Source organism: Nuphar pumila, chromosome 6 (assembly GCF_984573655.1).
Source record: "Nuphar pumila chromosome 6, dmNupPumi1.hap1.1, whole genome shotgun sequence".
NCBI lineage: Eukaryota > Viridiplantae > Streptophyta > Magnoliopsida > Nymphaeales > Nymphaeaceae > Nuphar > Nuphar pumila.
The window spans coordinates 101,564,667-101,586,633 of record NC_143254.1 but is presented as its reverse complement, the minus strand read 5'-3'; the positions used below and the strand labels follow the sequence as shown (position 1 = coordinate 101,586,633).

General features: G+C 40.9%; 1 protein-coding gene across 1 annotated transcript in view; it reads right to left on the bottom strand.

Annotated features, from left to right (window-relative positions):
* The window catches only part of LOC149835432 (chorismate mutase 2-like), a 46,890-nt gene extending 26,236 nt beyond the window's left edge, over positions 1-20,654 (bottom strand). Inside the window, exon 1 of the mRNA XM_090010521.1 lies at positions 20,381-20,654. Coding sequence (XP_089866647.1) covers positions 20,381-20,569 — 189 coding nt within the window. The 5' untranslated portion in view covers positions 20,570-20,654. The remainder of the gene's footprint in view (positions 1-20,380) is intronic.
* Between the last annotated feature and the right edge of the window lie 1,313 nt (positions 20,655-21,967).

Sequence of the window (21,967 nt, the reverse complement as noted above, 5' to 3'; positions counted from 1 at the left end):
AAAATGACTCCCACAATGTCCTGACCGACTATGCCATAAGAATGGCTTATTACATTCAAAAATGCTAAAAACATTAGCAGAAGAAGATGAACACGACTCTAACGAAGGCTTCGAATTCAGGTGAGCAGGGCGGACAGCATGACATGGAGCTTCTTCAAAGACATACATATTGCCTCGTCTTTTTCCTTCAGCGAATGTTTCCCTCGTGCGGTAGGTCCTTGACCTGCACAGAGAAGGGAGTAAATTCAACTGAAGCATTATTATCATCAATAAGCTTGGAGACAGAGACAATGTTTTTCTTAATGTAAGATTGCTCTGTCGGCCAATTAATGAGCGGTCAGTCATCTAGTTCAATTCCCGTTAGTCTTTCTGATAACCCTGCTGTTAAGAAAGCTGCGTCTGAAACTAGTCCCATTGACCCTCCGACCATTGTTTATATCCCTTCCAGTACTCTTAAAGATACTGGAATTGCTTTGACTACCCTTGCAAAACAAGGGAATTCTATAGTTCAGTTACTTACCCAAGTTCTGAGCAATCAGATAGCCTTGGCTGCCTCCGTCGCTGAATTAAAGACAATCAGTTCTCAGACTGAGTCTAAGGAAGACGAGATTATAAAGGATCTGTCTGAAAAATTCAAAGGTCTTACCGTTTCTGAAAAGAAAGGTAAGTTCAAGGTCTTTAAGGATCCTTATACAATTCTGAGCGACGAAATCAAGAAGATTACCAAGTGATGGATCTACGCCCTGCTGCGGTTGCCAATTCTCCATCATCTTCTACTATAACTGAATTCGAAGATCAGATTCAGGACTATAGATCTGGTCAACGGCGTCTGCATAACCTCCAAAGGGGGGTTAATCGATTCTTCCACCGACGGCCACATCTGGAGATTTTGGAGTCTCAGCTCCAACCAGATCAACAACTTCGTCGGTCCTTAAGGGAGCGTTCTAATATGGTACCGGCAGAGGTACTGTACAACTCCCGGCAAGATACAGCCCAACACAGGGTGTATCAGCATCTCTCGGAAGAAGTCATTTCATGTTTAGATGGTCAACAAGTTGATCGTCTGTTCATACAGCCAGACAGCTTTCAAGAATTGCGGAGAAGCAATTTCCGCTTCATTCACATAGGCCTGGCGCAGGTACGGCTTCAAATTTTACATCGGATGGATGAGGGTACTCAAGCCCTCATAGTTTTCCGTGACACAAGGTGGCAAAATGACCAATCAGTCTTTGCTACCATGGAAGTGGATCTTTCAAGGGGACGTCAGATTACCTTTATTGTACCTGATACAATAATGACGTTACGAGATTTTTACCATCACTTCCAAATTTCCATCAGAACCAGGGGTTACCAGAACTGGCGAAGCGGTGAAGCCAATCTTATCATCACCCGAGGTTTAATTGGGAGGTTATCCAACACCCCCAACATGGCTTTTGCTTACCAAATTAGTCATGTCACTGACTATTTAAATAGCCATGGAGTCACTGCGCTCCCCGGACGGAGGCTCACAAATCAGGGCGTTCAGAGCCTTGATTGGATTATCTCGGACTCATCAGTGGTACCGCCATCAACCCCAAATGAATCAACGACATCTAATTTAATAGATGGTCGCGTTTCTGTTAGGTTCTCGAATTACACTCAAGAACCGGATGATGAAACAGAGCACATACTGGCGTTCTTTTCTGAAGAAAGTGATGACGATTTTGAAAGTTATCACAATTATCTTGCGAATCAAAGTGCTCAAATAGATGAAGGGCCTAAATGGGATTCTTACGGCGAAGAAGATTTTATTAATCCATTTGCCGAAGAAAAGACGTCCGCCCTCGAAGAAGAGTTGGATTACCCAACCTTTTCTCACCTGAAAAAGGCCATAGCTGCGGCCAACACATCTGAAGGTTCCTCTATTTATAATCCGGCTCAGCAGGATACTGCTATGAACCAGCCTGATTATCCTCCTGCTACAGGTCAGACTCCTCCCATTATTCCCCATTTTGAAGGAGCATCGAGTAGCAGAACCAAGTTTAAGAGAGGATCCAACACTGAGATATGGGACCTACCCTCTGCAAAGCAGACCCAAGGCGCGATTTTCGTAATTCCACAACAAATCGGCCTGTTTCATGATGTTTTCTCCAGGTGGGAGTCCATCGCAAGGAACCTTGTCGCTGACAAGGGTTTCACTGATGCACGAGACAAGGCAGATTTCATAGAAAATCTGCTAGGAGAAATTGAAAAATTAATATGGGTCCAATGGAGGATGAAGTACCAGAATGAGTACGAACACCTCATTACAACAGCAGATGGAAGAGAAGGGACCAATAACATATTGGCCCAGATGCGGTTAGTTTTTACGCTTGAAGATCCTGCCCAAGGAACTACGGAGATTCAAGATCAAGCGTACAGGGATTTGGAAAAACTCTCATGCAGCAATATAAAATATATTGTTCAATACATGAATGATTATCTACATCTCGCTGCAAGAACTGGGAGAGTATGGATTTCCGATGAAATATCAAAAAAATTCTGGATGAAGATGCCCGGTGATCTCGGTAGCCGTATCAAAAGAGGATTCGATGAACGATACCCAACTGTTAATATTGGACTCGTTCCAAGAATCTTATTTGCATATCAGTATTTGGAACAAGAGTGTAAGGACGCAGCATTCAAACGATCTTTGAAGAATCTGTCCTTTTGTTCACAAATACCTATACCTGGGTATTACAAAGAATCCAGAGAAAAGAAAAGGTATGGGCTTCGTAAATCATCTACTTACAAAGGAAAGCCTCATCCTTCTCATGCCAGAATTGAGAAGAGAAAACATCTTTTAAGAACTAAAAGATGTAAGTGCTACCTCTGTGGAGAGGAAGGGCATTTCGCTAGAGAATGCCCAAATAAAAAGCGAAACATCAGGAGAACGGCTATTTTTGAAGGATTAGAACTTCCTGATGATTACGATATAGTTTCGGTCGATGAAGGCGAAGCTGTCAGTGATACAATATTCTCAGTATCTGAGAATGAAGAAAATGATGAATCTTTAGAGCATCAATTGCAGACTCTAAGTCTGAATATGATACGGCGCCTTGGAGAGGATAAGAAGGACAGTTATTGACCCAGCATCCTGCTAAAACCTGACCAAATGGATTGCAACCACGACTGGCGACATAACCAGGTGGTAGAAAATCCAATCTGTTGTTGTTGTAGGATAAAAACGATGAAGAGAGCAAGGATAAATTGCTCTAACTGTGGAATCGTCGCTTGTGGACTATGCGGTCCGCACTATTTCAACCACAATGTGCCAGTGGAGCCTGTTCAACAGACTCCTGAAGGACCTCCAAAGTTCCGAAGTATTATCAAAGCACACGTTGATTATATTCAGTGGCTTGAAGCTGAAAATAAGCGACTTCAGAAAGAGATTCAATATCTCAAGGAGCAGCTACTAGTACAAGATCTGGAAAAAGATTTCAAAGAATTGGGTCTCCATGATAAAAAAGTTTGCGGAAGCAAAATAGAAATAGGAGGCGGAAGCAACAAGAACACAGAAGTTGAGAACAAACACTTATATTTCAATAAGTTGGAAAACTTACAAGATATACTAGACTTGAATACTCGACTGGAAAAACAAGAGGAAGGCTTGTTCGGAGCTCGCTCTGATGTTTTTCAATATAGACTGAAAGGCTATATATAACCTTTCAAATTGTGCAGTACAATAATTGTACTCCACTTTGCGTAGTGGCTACGTATTTACTTTAATAATTGTACTGCAGTGCGCAGTACAATAATACAAAAGCATCGTTGCAATAATGCAATAATGCGACAAACCGAAAGCAGACTGCAATAATGCAGTGTTACGACAAAAACTGAAAAAGCAAAAGATGCTGCAATAATGCAGCAAAACGACAAAAGTAAAAAGATATTCGCACGCAGGCGAATTATTACAAACGACAAAACTGAAAAAGTTATTCGCATGGCGAATTATTACAATATTGCGACAAGAGAGGTGGGCCCTTGGAATCAAATTTTTACTTCTGCATTCCTGGCGATGATTTTGCCTAGTGTAGAGGCAATTTCTTTAACTTTTGCAAGGGATTGTTGGATAATCCCGCGGATATCACCCCAGTAATTATCTTTTGTAGAACAGTTGATACAGGCTTCCAACTTGATTTCCTGTATCTTTGACTTGTTCATTCGCAGCATGCTCTATGTGGAATAGAGCACGGCTGAGGATACTGCATTCTTCAAAGGTCCTCCCTGGATTTGTGTGTCCAGGTCTGTAGGGAGGATGGAGTTTCTCCATGATGGCCTTGTATTCTGTAACAAGGTCATTGCTTGGTCGCATAAAAGACGGACCTCCTTCAGCATTTGTGGTGATTGGGATGGTCTTGCCCTCCATTCTTGAGAAAAATCAGAAAATTTATTAATAAAAACTAATTTTTCATCAAAAAGACGCCCTTTTCCCTTGATCATTACGGTGATCATTCTTGATAACGTGTCAGCTAACACGTTTTCTTTTCCTTCAATGTGCTCAAAGAGCACATTAATGCCAAGCCCAGTGATAAAGTCAACAAATGCGATCCATCGAACTCGCGAAGGCTTGTTGACGTTTGTTTTGTTGAAGAAACTGATGATCGCTTGACAGTCAGTTCTAATCAACAGCTCCTTATGCTCCAAATAGTACAGCTTCAGGCTTTCCAGACTATTCATTACAGCATGTAATTTCTGCATCAATTGTTGATTTAGGAGGATCAAACTTGCCGCTTGCATAAGCGCAAGGTCTTTCTAATGTTTTCGGGTCATACTTCTGAGGTTTCCATTTTATGACCCCTCCCCAACCTTCCATGCAGCCATCTGCTTCTAAAACCATGTAGCATTCGAGCGGTGGAATAGACAATGGTGGCAGGTCCCTGACCTGTTCTTTGATTTTTCGAACAAGCTTTCAATCTTGTTCATTCATCCTTCTCTCACCTGTAGGGCTAGTTTTTCCATACAGGGGAGCCAATAATTTTCCCAGGTTAGGAATGAAGTTTCGAGCATAATTCAAAATTCCTAACCATGATCTCATACCTGCTTTTGTATTGAGTTCGGCATCTGTTTTATCAAGAATTTTCTTGATAATATTCGGCTGTAAATAGATGTCGCCTTCTCCTATAATTGCTCCTAGAAATTCCATCTTCTTCTGCCCAATTGTCATTTTTGTTGGGCTGAGAACCAACCCATGTTGCTGGCATTTTTCCAGGAGAATTCGCAGGTGTTTAGCATGAGCATCCTCTGTTTGTGAAAACACGAGGATGTCATCAATGTAGACTGCTATAAAGTCCTCAGTTCCTTTAAAGCAGTTGTCCATTTTTCTTTGGAAAACAACGGGTGCATTTTTCAAACCGAATGGCATGACAAGCCATTCATACAACCCTTGCGGCACCCAAAATGCAGTTAACGGAATAGAAGATTTTTCCATCATTACCTGATGAAATCCACTTTTAAGATCAAATTTTGAATAAATCTTGTTACCTGCAACCTTTTTAATGATGGAGTTTATCCCTGGTAGCGAATATTGATCTTTCTCAGTGTTGTCATTGAGGCGCTTGTAATTGAAAACCATGCGCTCCTTCCCTTTTGTAACAACTCCTGTTTTCGGGTCTTGAGTAGTACCCGAATGAACGATTATAGCTGTTGTTCTATGCTGACTCTGTGAAGGCCGAATAACTTCTAGTTGCTGTAAGGCCATCACATGTTTCGCAAATGACTCCTTCATTTGCGGGGTAACCTGCTTTAGCGGCCGATCTTCAATGATAAAATCAGCATTTTTCAAGATAATTTTGCAGGTAATCTGATTTTTGGACCAGTGTCTTAACGGATCATCACCTATGTAACCAGCATCCGTTAGCTTCTGAATTAATGGAGAGAATTTCTTTTGGAAATTCTCTGGAGTTGGTCCAGAATTATACATCACTGCCTCCTGCAGTTGTATATACTCAAGCTCATCCACTTCTTGTACAAACGCAGAGATTTGAGTCGTTTGTTGCGTTTGAATTGTGGTAACATTTTTGTAGAAGGTAATAATATCACCTTCTATTCTTAAACCACCTTGCATCGCCCTGATGAAGTTGCAACCTATTATCATCTGGATTTCTCCACCCAGTTGCATGGGAAATGCATAAGTGTACGGGATTCTGAAGCTATTATCTCTAATAATCATTTTCCCGTACTTCAACTTTTTATTGGCGCTTTGTTTAGAGTTTACACCTGTGAACTGCACCGTGAAGGTGTTAGCCTCCAGTGCAGATACAGGTATAGATTTCTCATCTATACAACAAGTTGTAGCGCTGGTATCCAATATTGCTTTAACAACAAAAATTGGAGTGCCTGGGATTTCAAAACTAACATTTAAATTGTAAAGATGACTTCTTACTGTCTTACCCCCACCACACTCCGCTGCGTATGTTTGTTCTCTTTGTAGAACAAATATGTCATCTGAATCGTCAGCTACTTCTTTGCCTTTATCATGGAGACCCAATTATTTGAAATCTTTCTCCAGATCTTGTACTACTAGCTGCTCCTTGAGATATTGAATCTCTTTCTGCAGTCGCTTGTTTTCAGCTTCAAGCCACTGAATATAATCAACCTGTGCTTTGATAATACTTCGGAACTTTGGAGGTTCTTCAGGAGTCTGTTGAATAGGCTCCACTGGCACATTGTGGTTGAAATAGTGCGGACCGCATAGTCCACAAGCGACGATTCCACAGTTAGAGCAATTTATCCTTGCTCTCTTCATCGTTTTTATCCTGCAACAACAACAGATTGGATTTTCTACCACCTGGTTATGTCGTCAGTCGTGGTTGCAATCCATCTGGTCAGGCTTTAGCAGGATGCTGGGTCGATAATTGTCCTTCTTATCCTCTCCAATGCGCCGTATCATATTCAGACTTAGAGTCTGCAATTGATGCTCTAAAGATTCATCATTTTCTTCATTCTCAGATACTGAGAATATTGCATCACTGACAGCTTCGCCTTCATCGACCGAAACTATATCGTAATCATCAGGAAGTTCTAATCCTTCAAAAATAGCCGTTCTCCTGATGTTTCGCTTTTCATTTGGGCATTCTCTAGCGAAATGCCCTTCCTCTCCACAGAGGTAGCACTTACATCTTTTAGTTCTTAAAAGATGTTTTCTCTTCTCAATTCTGGCATGAGAAGGATGGGGCTTTCCTTTGTAAGTAGATGATTTACGAAGCCCATACCTTTTCTTTTCTCTGGATTCTTTGTAATACCCAGGTATAGGTATTTGTGAACAGAAGGACAGATTCTTCAAAGATCGTTTGAATGCTGCGTCCTTACACTCTTGTTTCAAATACTGATATGCAAATAAGATTCTTGGAACGAGTCCAATATTAACAGTTGGGTATCGTTCATCGAATCCTCTTTTGATACGGCTACCGAGATCACCGGGCATCTTCATCCAGAATTTTTCCGATATTTCATCGGAAATCCATACTCTCCCAGTTTTTGCAGCGAGATGTAGATAATCATTCATGTATTGAACAATATATTTTATATTGCTGCATGAGAGTTTTTCCAAATCCCTGTACGCTTGATCTTGAATCCCCGTAGTTCCTTGGGCAGGATCTTCAAGCGTAAAAACTAACCGCATCTGGGCCAATATGTTATTGGTCCCTTCTCTTCCATCTGCTGTTGTAATGAGGTGTTCGTACTCATTCTGGTACTTCATCCTCCATTGGACCCATATTAATTTTTCAATTTCTCCTAGCAGATTTTCTATGAAATCTGCCTTGTCTCGTGCATCAGTGAAACCCTTGTCAGCGACAAGGTTCCTTGTGATGGACTCCCACCTGGAGAAAACATCATGAAACAGGCCGATTTGTTGTGGAATTACGAAAATCGCGCCTTGGGTCTGCTTTGCAGAGGGTAGGTCCCACATCTCAGTGTTGGATCCTCTCTTAAACTTGGTTCTGCTACTCGATGCTCCTTCAAAATGGGGAATAATGGGAGGAGTCTGACCTGTAGCAGGAGGATAACCAGGCTGGTTCATAGCAGTATCCTGCTGAGCCGGATTATAAAAAGAGGAACCTTCAGATGTGTTGGCCGCAGCTATGGCCTTTTTCAGGTGAGAAAAGGTTGGGTAATCCAACTCTTCTTCGAGGGCGAACGTCTTTTCTTCGGCAAATGGATTAATAAAATCTTCTTCGCCGTAAGAATCCCATTTAGGCCCTTCATCTATTTGAGCACTTTGATTCGCAAGATAATTGTGATAACTTTCAAAATCGTCATCACTTTCTTCAGAAAAGAACGCCAGTATGTGCTCTGTTTCATCATCCGGTTCTTGAGTGTAATTCGAGAACCTAACAGAATCGCGACCATCTATTAAATTAGATGTCGTTGATTCATTTGGGGTTGATGGCGGTACCACTGATGAGTCCGAGATAATCCAATCAAGGCTCTGAACGCCCTGATTTGTGAGCCTCCGTTCGGGGAGCGCAGTGACTCCATGGCTATTTAAATAGTCAGTGACATGACTAATTTGGTAAGCAAAAGCCATGTTGGGGGTGTTGGATAACCTCCCAATTAAACCTCGGGTGATGATAAGATTGGCTTCACCGCTTCGCCGGTTCTGGTAACCCCTGGTTCTGATGGAAATTTGGAAGTGATGGTAAAAATCTCGTAACGTCATTATTGTATCAGGTACAATAAAGGTAATCTGACGTACCCTTGAAAGATCCACTTTCATGGTAGCAAAGACTGATTGGTCATTTTGCCACCTTGTGTCACGGAAAACTATGAGGGCTTGAGTACCCTCATCCATCCGATGTAAAATTTGAAGCCGTACCTGCGCCAGGCCTATGTGAATGAAGCGAAAATTGCTTCTCCACAATTCTTAAAAGTTGTCTGGCTGTATGAACAGACGATCAACTTGTTGACCATCTAAACATGAAATGGCTTCTTCCGAGAGATGTTGATACACCCTGTGTTGGGCTGTATCTTGCCGGGAGTTGTACAGTACCTCTGTCGGTACCATATTAGAACGCTCCCTTAAGGACCGACGAAGTTGTTGATCTGGTTGGAGCTGAGACTCCAAAATCTCCAGATGTGGCCGTCAGTGGAAGAATCGATTAACCCCCCTTTGGAGGTTATGCAGACGTCGTTGACCAGATCTATAGTCCCGGATCTGATCTTCGAATTCAGTTGTAGTAGAAGATGATGATGGAGAATTGGCAACCGCAGCAGGGCGTAGATCTATCACTTGGTAATCTTCTTGATTTTGTCGCTCAGAATTGTATAAGGATTCTTAAAGACCTTGATTACGTTTCTGAAAAGAAAGGTAAGTTCAAGGTCTTTAAGGATCCTTATACAATTTTGAGCGACGAAATCAAGAAGATTACCAAGTGATGGATCTACGCCCTACTGCGGTTGCCAATTCTCCATCATCATCTTCTACTACAACTGAATTCGAAGATCAGATCCGAGACTATAGATCTGGTCAACGGCGTCTGCATAACCTCCAAAGGGGGGTTAATCGATTCTTCCACCGACGGCCACATCTGGAGATTTTGGAGTCTCAGCTCCAACCAGATCAACAACTTCGTCGGTCCTTAAGGGAGCGTTCTAATATGGTACCGGCAGAGGTACTGTACAACTCCCGGCAAGATACAGCCCAACACAGGGTGTATCAGCATCTCTCGGAAGCAGCCATTTCATGTTTAGATGGTCAACAAGTTGATCGTCTGTTCATACAGCCAGACAGCTTTCAAGAATTGCGGAGAAGCAATTTCCGCTTCATTCACATAGGCCTGGCGCAGGTACGGCTTCAAATTTTACATCGGATGGATGAGGGTACTCAAGCCCTCATAGTTTTCCGTGACACAAGGTGGCAAAATGACCAATCAGTCTTTGCTACCATGAAAGTGGATCTTTCAAGGGTACGTCAGATTACCTTTATTGTACCTGATACAATAATGACGTTACGAGATTTTTACCATCACTTCCAAATTTCCATCAGAACCAGGGGTTACCAGAACCGACGAAGCGGTGAAGCCAATCTTATCATCACCCGAGGTTTAATTGGGAGGTTATCCAACACCCCCAACATGGCTTTTGCTTACCAAATTAGTCATGTCACTGACTATTTAAATAGCCATGGAGTCACTGCGCTCCCCGGACGGAGGCTCACAAATCAGGGCGTTCAGAGCCTTGATTGGATTATCTCGGACTCATCAGTGGTACCGCCATCAACCCCAAATGAATCAACGACATCTAATTTAATAGATGGTCGCGTTTCTGTTAGGTTCTCGAATTACACTCAAGAACCGGATGATGAAACAGAGCACATACTGGCGTTCTTTTCTGAAGAAAGTGATGACGATTTTGAAAGTTATCACAATTATCTTGCGAATCAAAGTGCTCAAATAGATGAAGGGCCTAAATGGGATTCTTACGGCGAAGAAGATTTTATTAATCCATTTGCCGAAGAAAAGACGTTCGCCCTCGAAGAAGAGTTGGATTACCCAACCTTTTCTCACCTGAAAAAGGCCATAGTTGCGGCCAACACATCTGAAGGTTCCTCTTTTTATAATCCGGCTCAGCAGGATACTGCTATGAACCAGCCTGGTTATCCTCCTGCTACAGGTCAGACTCCTCCCATTATTCCCCATTTTGAAGGAGCATCGAGTAGCAGAACCAAGTTTAAGAGAGGATCCAACACTGAGATGTGGGACCTACCCTCTGCAAAGCAGACCCAAGGCGCGATTTTCGTAATTCCACAACAAATCGGCCTGTTTCATGATGTTTTCTCCAGGTGGGAGTCCATCACAAGGAACCTTGTCGCTGACAAGGGTTTCACTGATGCACGAGACAAGGCAGATTTCATAGAAAATCTGCTAGGAGAAATTGAAAAATTAATATGGGTCCAATGGAGGATGAAGTACCAGAATGAGTACGAACACCTCATTACAACAGCAGATGGAAGAGAAGGGACCAATAACATATTGGCCCAGATGCGGTTAGTTTTTACGCTTGAAGATCCTGCCCAAGGAACTACGGGGATTCAAGATCAAGCGTACAGGGATTTGGAAAAACTCTCATGCAGCAATATAAAATATATTGTTCAATACATGAATGATTATCTACATCTCGCTGCAAAAACTGGGAGAGTATGGATTTCCGATGAAATATCGGAAAAATTCTGGATGAAGATGCCCGGTGATCTTGGTAGCCGTATCAAAAGAGGATTCGATGAACGATACCCAACTGTTAATATTGGACTCGTTCCAAGAATCTTATTTGCATATCAGTATTTGAAACAAGAGTGTAAGGACGCAGCATTCAAACGATCTTTGAAGAATCTGTCCTTCTGTTCACAAATACCTATACCTGGGTATTACAAAGAATCCAGAGAAAAGAAAAGGTATGGGCTTCGTAAATCATCTACTTACAAAGGAAAGCCCCATCCTTCTCATGCCAGAATTGAGAAGAGAAAACATCTTTTAAGAACTAAAAGATGTAAGTGCTACCTCTGTGGAGAGGAAGGGCATTTCGCTAGAGAATGCCCAAATGAAAAGCGAAACATCAGGAGAACGGCTATTTTTGAAGGATTAGAACTTCCTGATGATTACGATATAGTTTCGGTCGATGAAGGCGAAGCTGTCAGTGATGCAATATTCTCAGTATCTGAGAATGAAGAAAATGATGAATCTTTAGAGCATCAATTGCAGACTCTAAGTCTGAATATGATACGGCGCATTGGAGAGGATAAGAAGGACAGTTATCAACCCAGCATCCTGCTAAAGCCTGACCAGATGGATTGCAACCACGACTGGCGACATAACCAGGTGGTAGAAAATCCAATCTGTTGTTGTTGCAGGATAAAAACGATGAAGAGAGCAAGGATAAATTGCTCTAACTGTGGAATCGTCGCTTGTGGACTATGCGGTCCGCACTATTTCAACCACAATGTGCCAGTGGAGCCTGTTCAACAGACTCCTGAAGAACCTCCAAAGTTCCGAAGTATTATCAAAGCACAGGTTGATTATATTCAGTGGCTTGAAGCTGAAAACAAGCGACTTCAGAAAGAGATTCAATATCTCAAGGAGCAGCTAGTAGTACAAGATCTGAAGAAAGATTTCAAATAATTGGGTCTCCATGATAAAAGCAAAGAAGTAGCTGACGATTCAGATGACATATTTGTTCTACAAAGAGAACAAACATACGCAGCGGAGTGTGGTGGGGGTAAGACAGTAAGAAATCGTCTTTACAATTTAAATGTTAGTTTTGAAATCCCAGGCACTCCAATTTTTGCTGTTAAAGCAATATTGGATACCGGCGCTACAACTTGTTGTATAGATGAGAAATCTATACCTGTATCTGCACTGGAGGCTAACACCTTCACGGTGCAGTTCACAGGTGTAAACTCTAAACAAAGCGCCAATAAAAAGTTGAAGTACGGGAAAATGATTATTGGAGATAATAGCTTCAGAATCCCGTACACTTATGCATTTCCCATGCAACTGGGTGGAGAAATCCAGATGATAATAGGTTGCAACTTCATCAGGGCGATGCAAGGTGGTTTAAGAATAGAAGGTGATATTATTACCTTCTACAAAAATGTTACCACAATTCAAACGCAACAAACGACTCAAATCTCTGCGTTTGTACAAGAAGTGGATGAGCTTGAGTATATACAACTGCAGGAGGCAGTGATGTATAATTCTGGACCAACTCCAGAGAATTTCCAAAAGAAATTCTCTTCATTAATTCAGAAGCTAACGGATGCTGGTTACATAGGTGATGATCCGTTAAGACACTGGTCCAAAAATCAGATTACCTGCAAAATTATCTTGAAAAATGCTGATTTTATCATTGAAGATCGGCCGCTAAAGCAGGTTACCCCGCAAATGAAGGAGTCATTTGCGAAACATGTGATGGCCTTACAGCAACTAGGAGTTATTCGGCCTTCACAGAGTCAGCATAGAACAACAGCTATAATCGTTCATTCGGGTACTACTCAAGACCCGAAAACAGGAGTTGTTACAAAAGGGAAGGAGCGCATGGTTTTCAATTACAAGCGCCTCAATGACAACACTGAGAAAGATCAATATTCGCTACCAGGGATAAACTCCATCATTAAAAAGGTTGCAGGTAACAAGATTTATTCAAAATTTGATCTTAAAAGTGGATTTCATCAGGTAATGATGGAAAAATCTTCTATTCCGTTAACTGCATTTTGGGTGCCGCAAGGGTTGTATGAATGGCTTGTCATGCCATTCAGTTTGAAAAATGCACCCGTTGTTTTCCAAAGAAAAATGGACAACTGCTTTAAAGGAACTGAGGACTTTATAGCAGTCTACATTGATGACATCCTCGTGTTTTCACAAACAGAGGATGCTCATGCTAAACACCTGCGAATTCTCCTGGAAAAATGCCAGCAACATGGGTTGGTTCTCAGCCCAACAAAAATGACAATTGGGCAGAAGAAGATGGAATTTCTAGGAGCAATTATAAAAGAAGGCGACATCTATTTACAGCCGAATATTATCAAGAAAATTCTTGATAAAACAGATGCCGAACTCAATACAAAAGCAGGTATGAGATCATGGTTAGGAATTTTGAATTATGCTCGAAACTTCATTCCTAACCTGGGAAAATTATTGGCTCCCCTGTATGGAAAAACTAGCCCTACAGGTGAGAGAAGGATGAATGAACAAGATTGAAAGCTTGTTCGAAAAATCAAAGAACAGGTCAGGGACCTGCCACCATTGTCTATTCCACCACTCGAATGCTACATGGTTTTAGAAGCAGATGGCTGCATGGAAGGTTGGGGAGGGGTCATAAAATGGAAACCTCAGAAGTATGACCCGAAAACATTAGAAAGACCTTATGCTTATGCAAGCGGCAAGTTTGATCCTCCTAAATCAACAATTGATGCAGAAATTACATGCTGTAATGAATAGTCTGGAAAGCCTGAAGCTGTATTATTTGGAGCATAAGGAGCTGTTGATTAGAACTGACTATCAAGCGATCATCAGTTTCTTCAACAAAACAAACGTCAACAAGCCTTCGCGAGTTCGATGGATCGCATTTGTTGACTTTATCACTGGGCTTGGCATTAATGTGCTCTTTGAGCACATTGAAGGAAAAGAAAACGTGTTAGCTGACACATTATCAAGAATGATCACCGTAATGATCAAGGGAAAAGGGCGTCTTTCTGATGAAAAATTAGTTTTTATTAATAAATTTTCTGATTTTTCTCAAGAATGGAGGGCAAGACCATCCCAATCACCACAAATGTTGAAGGAGGTCCGTCTTTTATGCGACCAAGCAATGACCTTGTTACAGAATACAAGGCCATCATGGAGAAACTCCATCCTCCCTACAGACCTGGACACACAAATCCAGGGAGGACCTTTGAAGAATGCAGTATCCTCAGCCGTGCTCTATTCCACATAGAGCATGCTGCGAATGAACAAGTCAAAGAAGCTCTGGAATGCGTTATTAAGATACAGGAAATCAAGTTGGAAGCCTGTATCAACTGTTCTACAAAAGATAATTACTGGGGTGATATCCGCGGGATTATCCAACAATCCCTTGCAAAAGTTAAAGAAATTGCCTCTACACTAGGCAAAATCATCGCCAGGAATGCAGAAGTAAAAATTTGATTCCAAGGTCCCACCTCTCTTGTCGCAATATTGTAATAATTCGCCATGCGAATAACTTTTTCAGTTTTGTCGTTTGTAATAATTCGCCTGCGTGCGAATATCTTTTTACTTTTGTCGTTTTGCTGCATTATTGCAGCATCTTTTGCTTTTTCAGTTTTTGTCGTAACACTGCATTATTGCAATCTGCTTTCGGTTTGTCGCATTATTGCATTATTGCAACGATGCTTTTGTATTATTGTACTGCGCACTGCAGTACAATTATTAAAGTAAATGCGTAGCCACTACGCAAAGTGGAGTACAATTATTGTACTGCACAATTTGAAAGGTTATATATAGCCTTTCAGTCTGTATTGAAAAACATCAGAGCGAGCTCCGAACGAGCCTTCCTCTTGTTTTTCCAGTCGAGCCTTCAAGTCTAGTATATCTTGTAAGTTTTCCAACTTATTGAAATATAAGTGTTTGTTCTCAACTTTTGTGTTCTTGTTGCTTCCGCCTCCTATTTCTATTTTGCTTCCGCAAACTTTTTGGCATGAAGAACATCAGAGAGAGTAAGAGTGGAATGTGACATGGGAATGACGGTTTTTCCAACATGAGAAACAGGATGGTGGGATCCATCTCCAGTAACAATCTTACTTTTCCAAAATAAGGAATAGGATTAGAAATCTTACTTGCATCACCTGTCACATGAGTCGCTGCTCCTGAGTCCACAAACCAAGTGCCTTCATCATTCTGCTTCAATTTCAACTCTGATAAAGCATATATTAGTAGATCTTTGATCTATCCACTATCTCTGGTATTGGTGAATTTTCTTTTCATTTCTGTCTGTGGACCCTTTCCTTTATTCTCTGGATTATGCCAACAATTCGCCTTGATATGCCCCTTTTTGTTACAAAAGAAGCAAGTGGGAATGGATCTTGATCCCTGCGCATGAGCAGACATATTTGGAGTGGGGAGTAGACCACGCCCTCCGTATCCACTTCGCCCTTGTCCTCCTCGTCCTCGTCCTCTACCATAAGTCACTCCTGTGGCAAAAACTTCTTAAGAATTTGTGTGGATGTGAGTTTCCTCAGAGAATCCCTTGAGAGTCATTTCATACTGAATCAATTTCGCTCGTAACGCATCGAAAGAAGGAAGAGTAGGAAGACATAATAGTGAAGTGACTATCATATTGTAGTCAGATCCCAATCTACTCAGAGTTTGTTGCACCATGTCATTGTCGCTTACGACACATCCTATAACTGCAAGCTGATCTGTGATGGTCTTTATCTTGTTCAAATATTCCATGATGGTCATGGATTCTTTTCTTAACAACTGAAACTCCCTTTTTAAGAAAACCATCCTTGCTTGAGAAACCTGCGAGTACGTCTGAACCAATCGCTCCCAGAGTTGTAGCGTTGTACAATTGCCGGTAATGGCAACTAGAACTTCTTGAGACAGGGTTGAGGTGATGTATGCGACAACCGATTGATCTTTCCTTTCCCAATTGAGAAATTCTACATTTTTGACATACACGATCGAACTCACCCCTTGATCATCTTTCTCTTCTTTCGGGACAAATTCCGGTGGAACGAGAGTGGTTCCATCCAGGTGACCTAAGAGACCTTGACTCCTTATAAAAGGAATAATTTCTCTTCCAAATCAAGAAATTTGAGGTATTCAACTTTTCAGAAACAAGTTGGTTGAGAAAGCTTGAAGAAAGATTTGATTGAGAGAGGTAAGGGTCCATTTGAGAATGAAAAACAATAAGAATGTCAACCAGAGTGTTCACAAAAAGTTCAGCCCGCTTTCTTCCTTCTTTTTTTTTTTAGGAGAATCGCAGGCTGTCGGATTCAGGAAAATCAGTTTCTGAACCTTTTCTATACAGTCCAGAAACTGAGATTGACGTGATGAAGAATGCCTTCACACGTTAAAAGAAAACCCCCTTTTTTTGACAAGAATAGAAATAGATACTCAAGGAACAAGTTTCACAGCATAACAGTAAAGAATCATAAAAAAATATTCGAATATGCAAAGACAGACTTAGAGGAGATTAGGTAAAGGAAGATTAAAAAAAAAAAAAGGGAAGATTCGTGAAACACAGTCACCCAAAGTCTGTGCTCACGTAAAAATGGTGCACGTGAATCACAGATTCACCAAATGTGAAACCCACGTGAATAGAGTTCACGTGGATCACGGTTTCACAGAGAAAAGAAACCCACGTGAGGTGTGGGTACACAGGAGATTTCAAAAAAGAAGGAACGAATGAGCAAAGAGGAGAGGAAATGGAGAGAAACAGAAGAAAAGGGAAAGGGATACAAAAAACCTCGATTTTCCGAACTTTGTTCTTGCCGGAATCCTTAAACTCGATTTTTCGAACTTCGCTCTTGCCGAAATCCTTATCAGCCTTAGCCGGATCTATGCTCTGATACCATGAAAGTTTTTCACCTGTATAGAGAAAAGAGAGAGAGGGAGAGAGAGAGAGACGAAGAGGAAACCCAAGGCTTTCGGCTGATACAATTTCCTTTTCCTTTTTTTTTCATACATAGAATCGTGACCTAAACAGTGTTTTATAATTACAACACAGAGGTATGGATCCGGGTCTGGTGTATCCAGACCCGACAGTCTAAGTGTTTTACAATGCATAAGTATGGATACACAATCCATGGATCGATGTGGAAACGGATCGGATCCGGATCCTTTTTCACCTTTTTCAGCGATGTGGGTCGCTGTGAAACTCGATGAGGCTGCTCACCTTCTTCCCCATTAAAAGGCTTTAACCCTAACGGGCCTGCCATTGCTTTTTTGGGTCGGTCCTGACCCAGGACCGGACCCAGACCCATTCAAAATCCAGGTATGGGTCTGATCCGCTGGGTCAGGACCAGAGGGACCGACCCGGATCCGATTTAAGATTGGGTCCAAACCCGGGTCCTGTTCGGACCGGGTTAGACCGGAGTCCAGTTCGGACCGGGTCCAACCCGGGTTTTGTTCGGACCGGGTTCAACCTGGGTTCAGTTCGGACCGGATCCGACCCGGGTACATTTCGGACTGGATCTGACCCGAGTACATTTCGGACCGGGTCAAACCCGAATCCTGTTTGAACCGGGTCAAACCCGAATCCTGTTTGAACCGGGTCAGACCCATGCTTCTGCAGGGTCCAAACACTACTTGGCATGAACCAGATCAGGAATTGATACTGCCCTTTCCAAAACCGATTCGGAGTCGTTTTTGACCGGTTCCTACTTGAGGACTCCGGGTTTTACCCATATGAGCATGCTTTTGATATTTTTTCATCCTTTATAAAGTGTTTGTTCTAAATAATGCATGACTTATGCATGTTAATTCATGTGTTTTGTGTTAGTTAAGTTATGCATGATAAGCATGAATTATAACTAAATTCATGACAATTAGTTTATGCATATTAGTTGAAGCATGAACTTGTATTATGTCATGAATATACATGCATTAAAATATGTGCATGGGCATGCTCCATAATACGAATATGTTTTTGGTAAAAGATCTTGATTGACCAATTCATGTAATCACCAAAGTGATCTGAGTCATGTTGATTAAGAATTCTTTATACTGTATTAATATTCGTTATTATGATTGTGTGTGAGTTTATGAAATATCGATTATATCCAAAGGTAGGTCGTTGTGTTCCAAATTCACATAGGGTGTAATAGTAGATGTGTATTCTAGCCCATGAAGTATATTCGTACCCAAAGGTACACTGCTGAATTGCCTCTGGTTATATGATCTGCTAGTTTCACCAACTGAAGTCAATTCCTTGAGAATTGAAGAAACGGAACAACTATGAGTATTGTCGTTTCCACCAAAGTGGAACGGTAATGACTCAACTATGCTTGTCTCAGAAAAGGTGAATAATAAGGAGTCTCATATTTACCTTTTCAATATGAATCTCGTATAAAGCAATTTGTCTTCCACTCATACAGAGAATAGAACAGCCATTCTGAAGGCTGTCTACGAGAAGTGGGAGCGCTTAAAATGATGTCCATGAAAAGTGGGAGTGTTCGAATATCTTAGTTTGTTGTTTTGCAATCGCGAGTGACTAAGAATATTTGAGGTGACATCTCTTACTGCAGGACAATGAAGGAATTTTTAAAATCCATTGGGACACAAATTATTGATTTTATACGAGATTTTATCTCAAGCCATATGGATTAAAAAACTTCATTGTAGGTCTTGGTATTGTGGACTCTATTGAGACACCACTAAAGATCTTTTGTGATAATAAAGCAGTCGTGTCCTTTTCAAATAACAACAAGAGCTCAACATCGTGTCGACACATGGAGTTAAAATATTTTGTTGTTAAAGAAAGGACTGAGAATAATCCGGTATGTATTGATACAATTGGGACGAAGAAAATGACTGTGGATCCCCTTACTAAAGGGCTGGCACCGGGATTGTATTCCTAACATGTAAAGGGGATGGGTCTTTTTTATTTCTTCTGATGTATGACAATACATTATATGATCACATTTGTGTATATGAATTTGATTCTCTATGGCTTAATAAATTATTGATTTTGCATAAAGGATCTCTCATATGAGTTAGAGAGAATAGCAGAATAACAATATTTAAAGGACCAATAGAATAAGTAAGAGACCAACCTATTCATAAAGGTAATTTCAACACACTGAAGGTGAATTATAGTGTAGTACATGAAAATATGACATTTCATAAATGAGTGTTCATCTCCATGACTCATATGATTCATTCTTGTGATAAAGGGTAGCATGTGAACCCACATAAAGAACTAAATTGAGATAACAGTATAAACCACGATTTAATGCAGTTTTGATGTCAATGGGTCAAGTGGGAGAATGTTGGACATAACGGATTTGGGTAAAACCCATTGGGTGACCCGGTTTGACACCATTAGTGGGTCATATAATGGGGAGTTAGTGGGCGGGAGTTACGTCTACATTCACGTAACTGCTTCTTTCCTCCATTATATAAGAGGGTAGGCTGCTATGAAAATGATGAGATTCATAGCATATTAGTTTACCCCATATACCACATAAGGTTTATGTGGTATAGGGTCCTGCTCACCGTTGACCTTAGGCCTGGGCTCATCGTGGGCGTCAACCGGCTAAGGAGAATGTTGAATACCCTGCACGTGCATTCTATGGCAACTACAGGTATTCTTTCTGTGTTTGATTTTGCAGGAAATGCCAACATTGGGTTATGAGCCCACGAACCACGCATTCCACTGCACGTGGGTGTGAGTTGGCCCTTTCGACGTTTTCTGAATTCAGTTGCACTGACAGTTGCCTGCAACTGTCACCATGGGGTGACGTAAGTAGCAGGTCGACGAGGACAGTAACCGTGAGGTGACTGTTTTTTCCCCATGTAACAAACCAAAAATAAAAGGGGAAAACTGAAAATCATGCACATGGTATGAACCAGCAAGACAAATCCAATCCAAATCCGTGCCAACATAAACATAAGAAGCATAAAAAACCAATCAAAGCTACACGTAAAATCACATCCGTGCTGAACTAAGAAAATATACGATCAACCAACAAAAAATTACAAGTGAATTACTCCCCTACGAAACAAAGACCGGCATTTTGAGCTCAGAGAAAACGCACCATTCCCCTGAAACGCGATTGGGTATCATCTTGTAGTGAAGAAACAAAGAAAGAATTGAAGAAACAAGGAGGAAAAAAGGAAGGATGGGGATATATGTAATTGGAAATCATTAAGTGGTGGGTGCATACCTTGGCATGAAGAACCTCTGTCTCCTTGACGAGGGTTTCTAGGAGAGAGGCGTCGAGGGGAGGGGTGACGTCGTAGGTTGGTGAGTTGAAGGGGTGTTGCGCTCTCTCGATGAGGCCGAAGACGATGGTGTCTTCCTGTCGGATCAGAGACTCCCTTATGCGTTCCAGGCTCAGCCCTTTGCCCTCCATTGCCCGTCGATCGTGTGGGAGACGGATCGGACGCGCAATGCTTTGCTTTGATGATCCTTTACTGTTCGTTAAAATGAATGGAAGAAGCAAAAGCGAACGTAAGAGCGAAGGGGATAGAAAAAGCAAATCACGGAGAACGTGGTGGGGCCCACCTTTGCGGATTTTTAGCGAGGAAAGAAAAATATCTTGCTCGCGTCTGACAGAATTATGTCGGCCCGGCGCGTCTCGCAACTCTCAAGTAACAAAAGTTAAAAACGGCAGAATATCAGCAGTAAAAAAGTCGCGAGAAATTGAATTTTTATTTTTTACAAGAAAATATAAATAAAAAATATTAAAAATAAAAAGTCATATTTTTCTCAATAAATAGCCGAAAAAACATAAATATCTATTTAAAATAAGATATTTATGTTTTTTAACAAAAAACTCATGAGAATGTGAAAAAATAAGAAGTTGCCCTTTTTATTTTTTGGGTAATTTCTCGTGATATTTTCCCAAGATTTGTCACTATGCTCACAAGTAAACATGGGTGAGATTCAAATTTGAGGTATCAGCATGTCAATGGATCAAATTTTACCCGATATCTGACGCAATCTGATTCCTTTTAGTAGGATTTGGTAAACCAAAATGATATGGGATTATAATCGGATGCCATATCGTTTTAACTTTGCACTACTGAATCCAACAAATATCTGGATTTGATGAATATCTGAATCCCATTACATGAAAAAAAAAAACTAGATTTCACCATCCTAATCTGAATCCATTTAACCATAATTCGATGAGTCAAATCTGGTATTGGCCATATCCGATTCCAATCTGAACCGTTTACATTCCTCAAACAATAAGTCTGAATTCAGGTCCAATCAGACATGCTATAACCTACTATAAGCAAAACCAAGCACACCAGTAAGATTATGTTGGAATTTGACTCAAAACTAGCACTAAGTTTTTCTTCTTATTTCCATTTTTTCTTAAGTTTGTGGGTAATGGGTTTTCTACAAATGTTTAGTGAAGGTTTGGGTTTTCTACAAATATTTAGTGAAGGTTTTTGAAAAAACTTTTGTCCTTGTACAGAAGGATGGATCTTAAGCTTGTAAATCACTTATTTTTGGATCTTGAATCTTGATCTTAACCCTTAACCTTTAACTTATTTTTTTAGTACTTGGAACATATCTAAAACACAAGTCCAAAACTGATTATTGACAAAGCCTTAAAACTATCATTGACTTTGCATTTAACATATCCAGATCCGTTAGACCATGCCCAACGTTTTTGCATGGGGTGTAAAACCTGTAAAATTTCGATAATTATCAAAATAAATAAAAGGCAACATTTTTTAGAATAAATACGGTAACATGATATAGAGTCGATCCAAATGGATCTTAAATCCAAATAAAA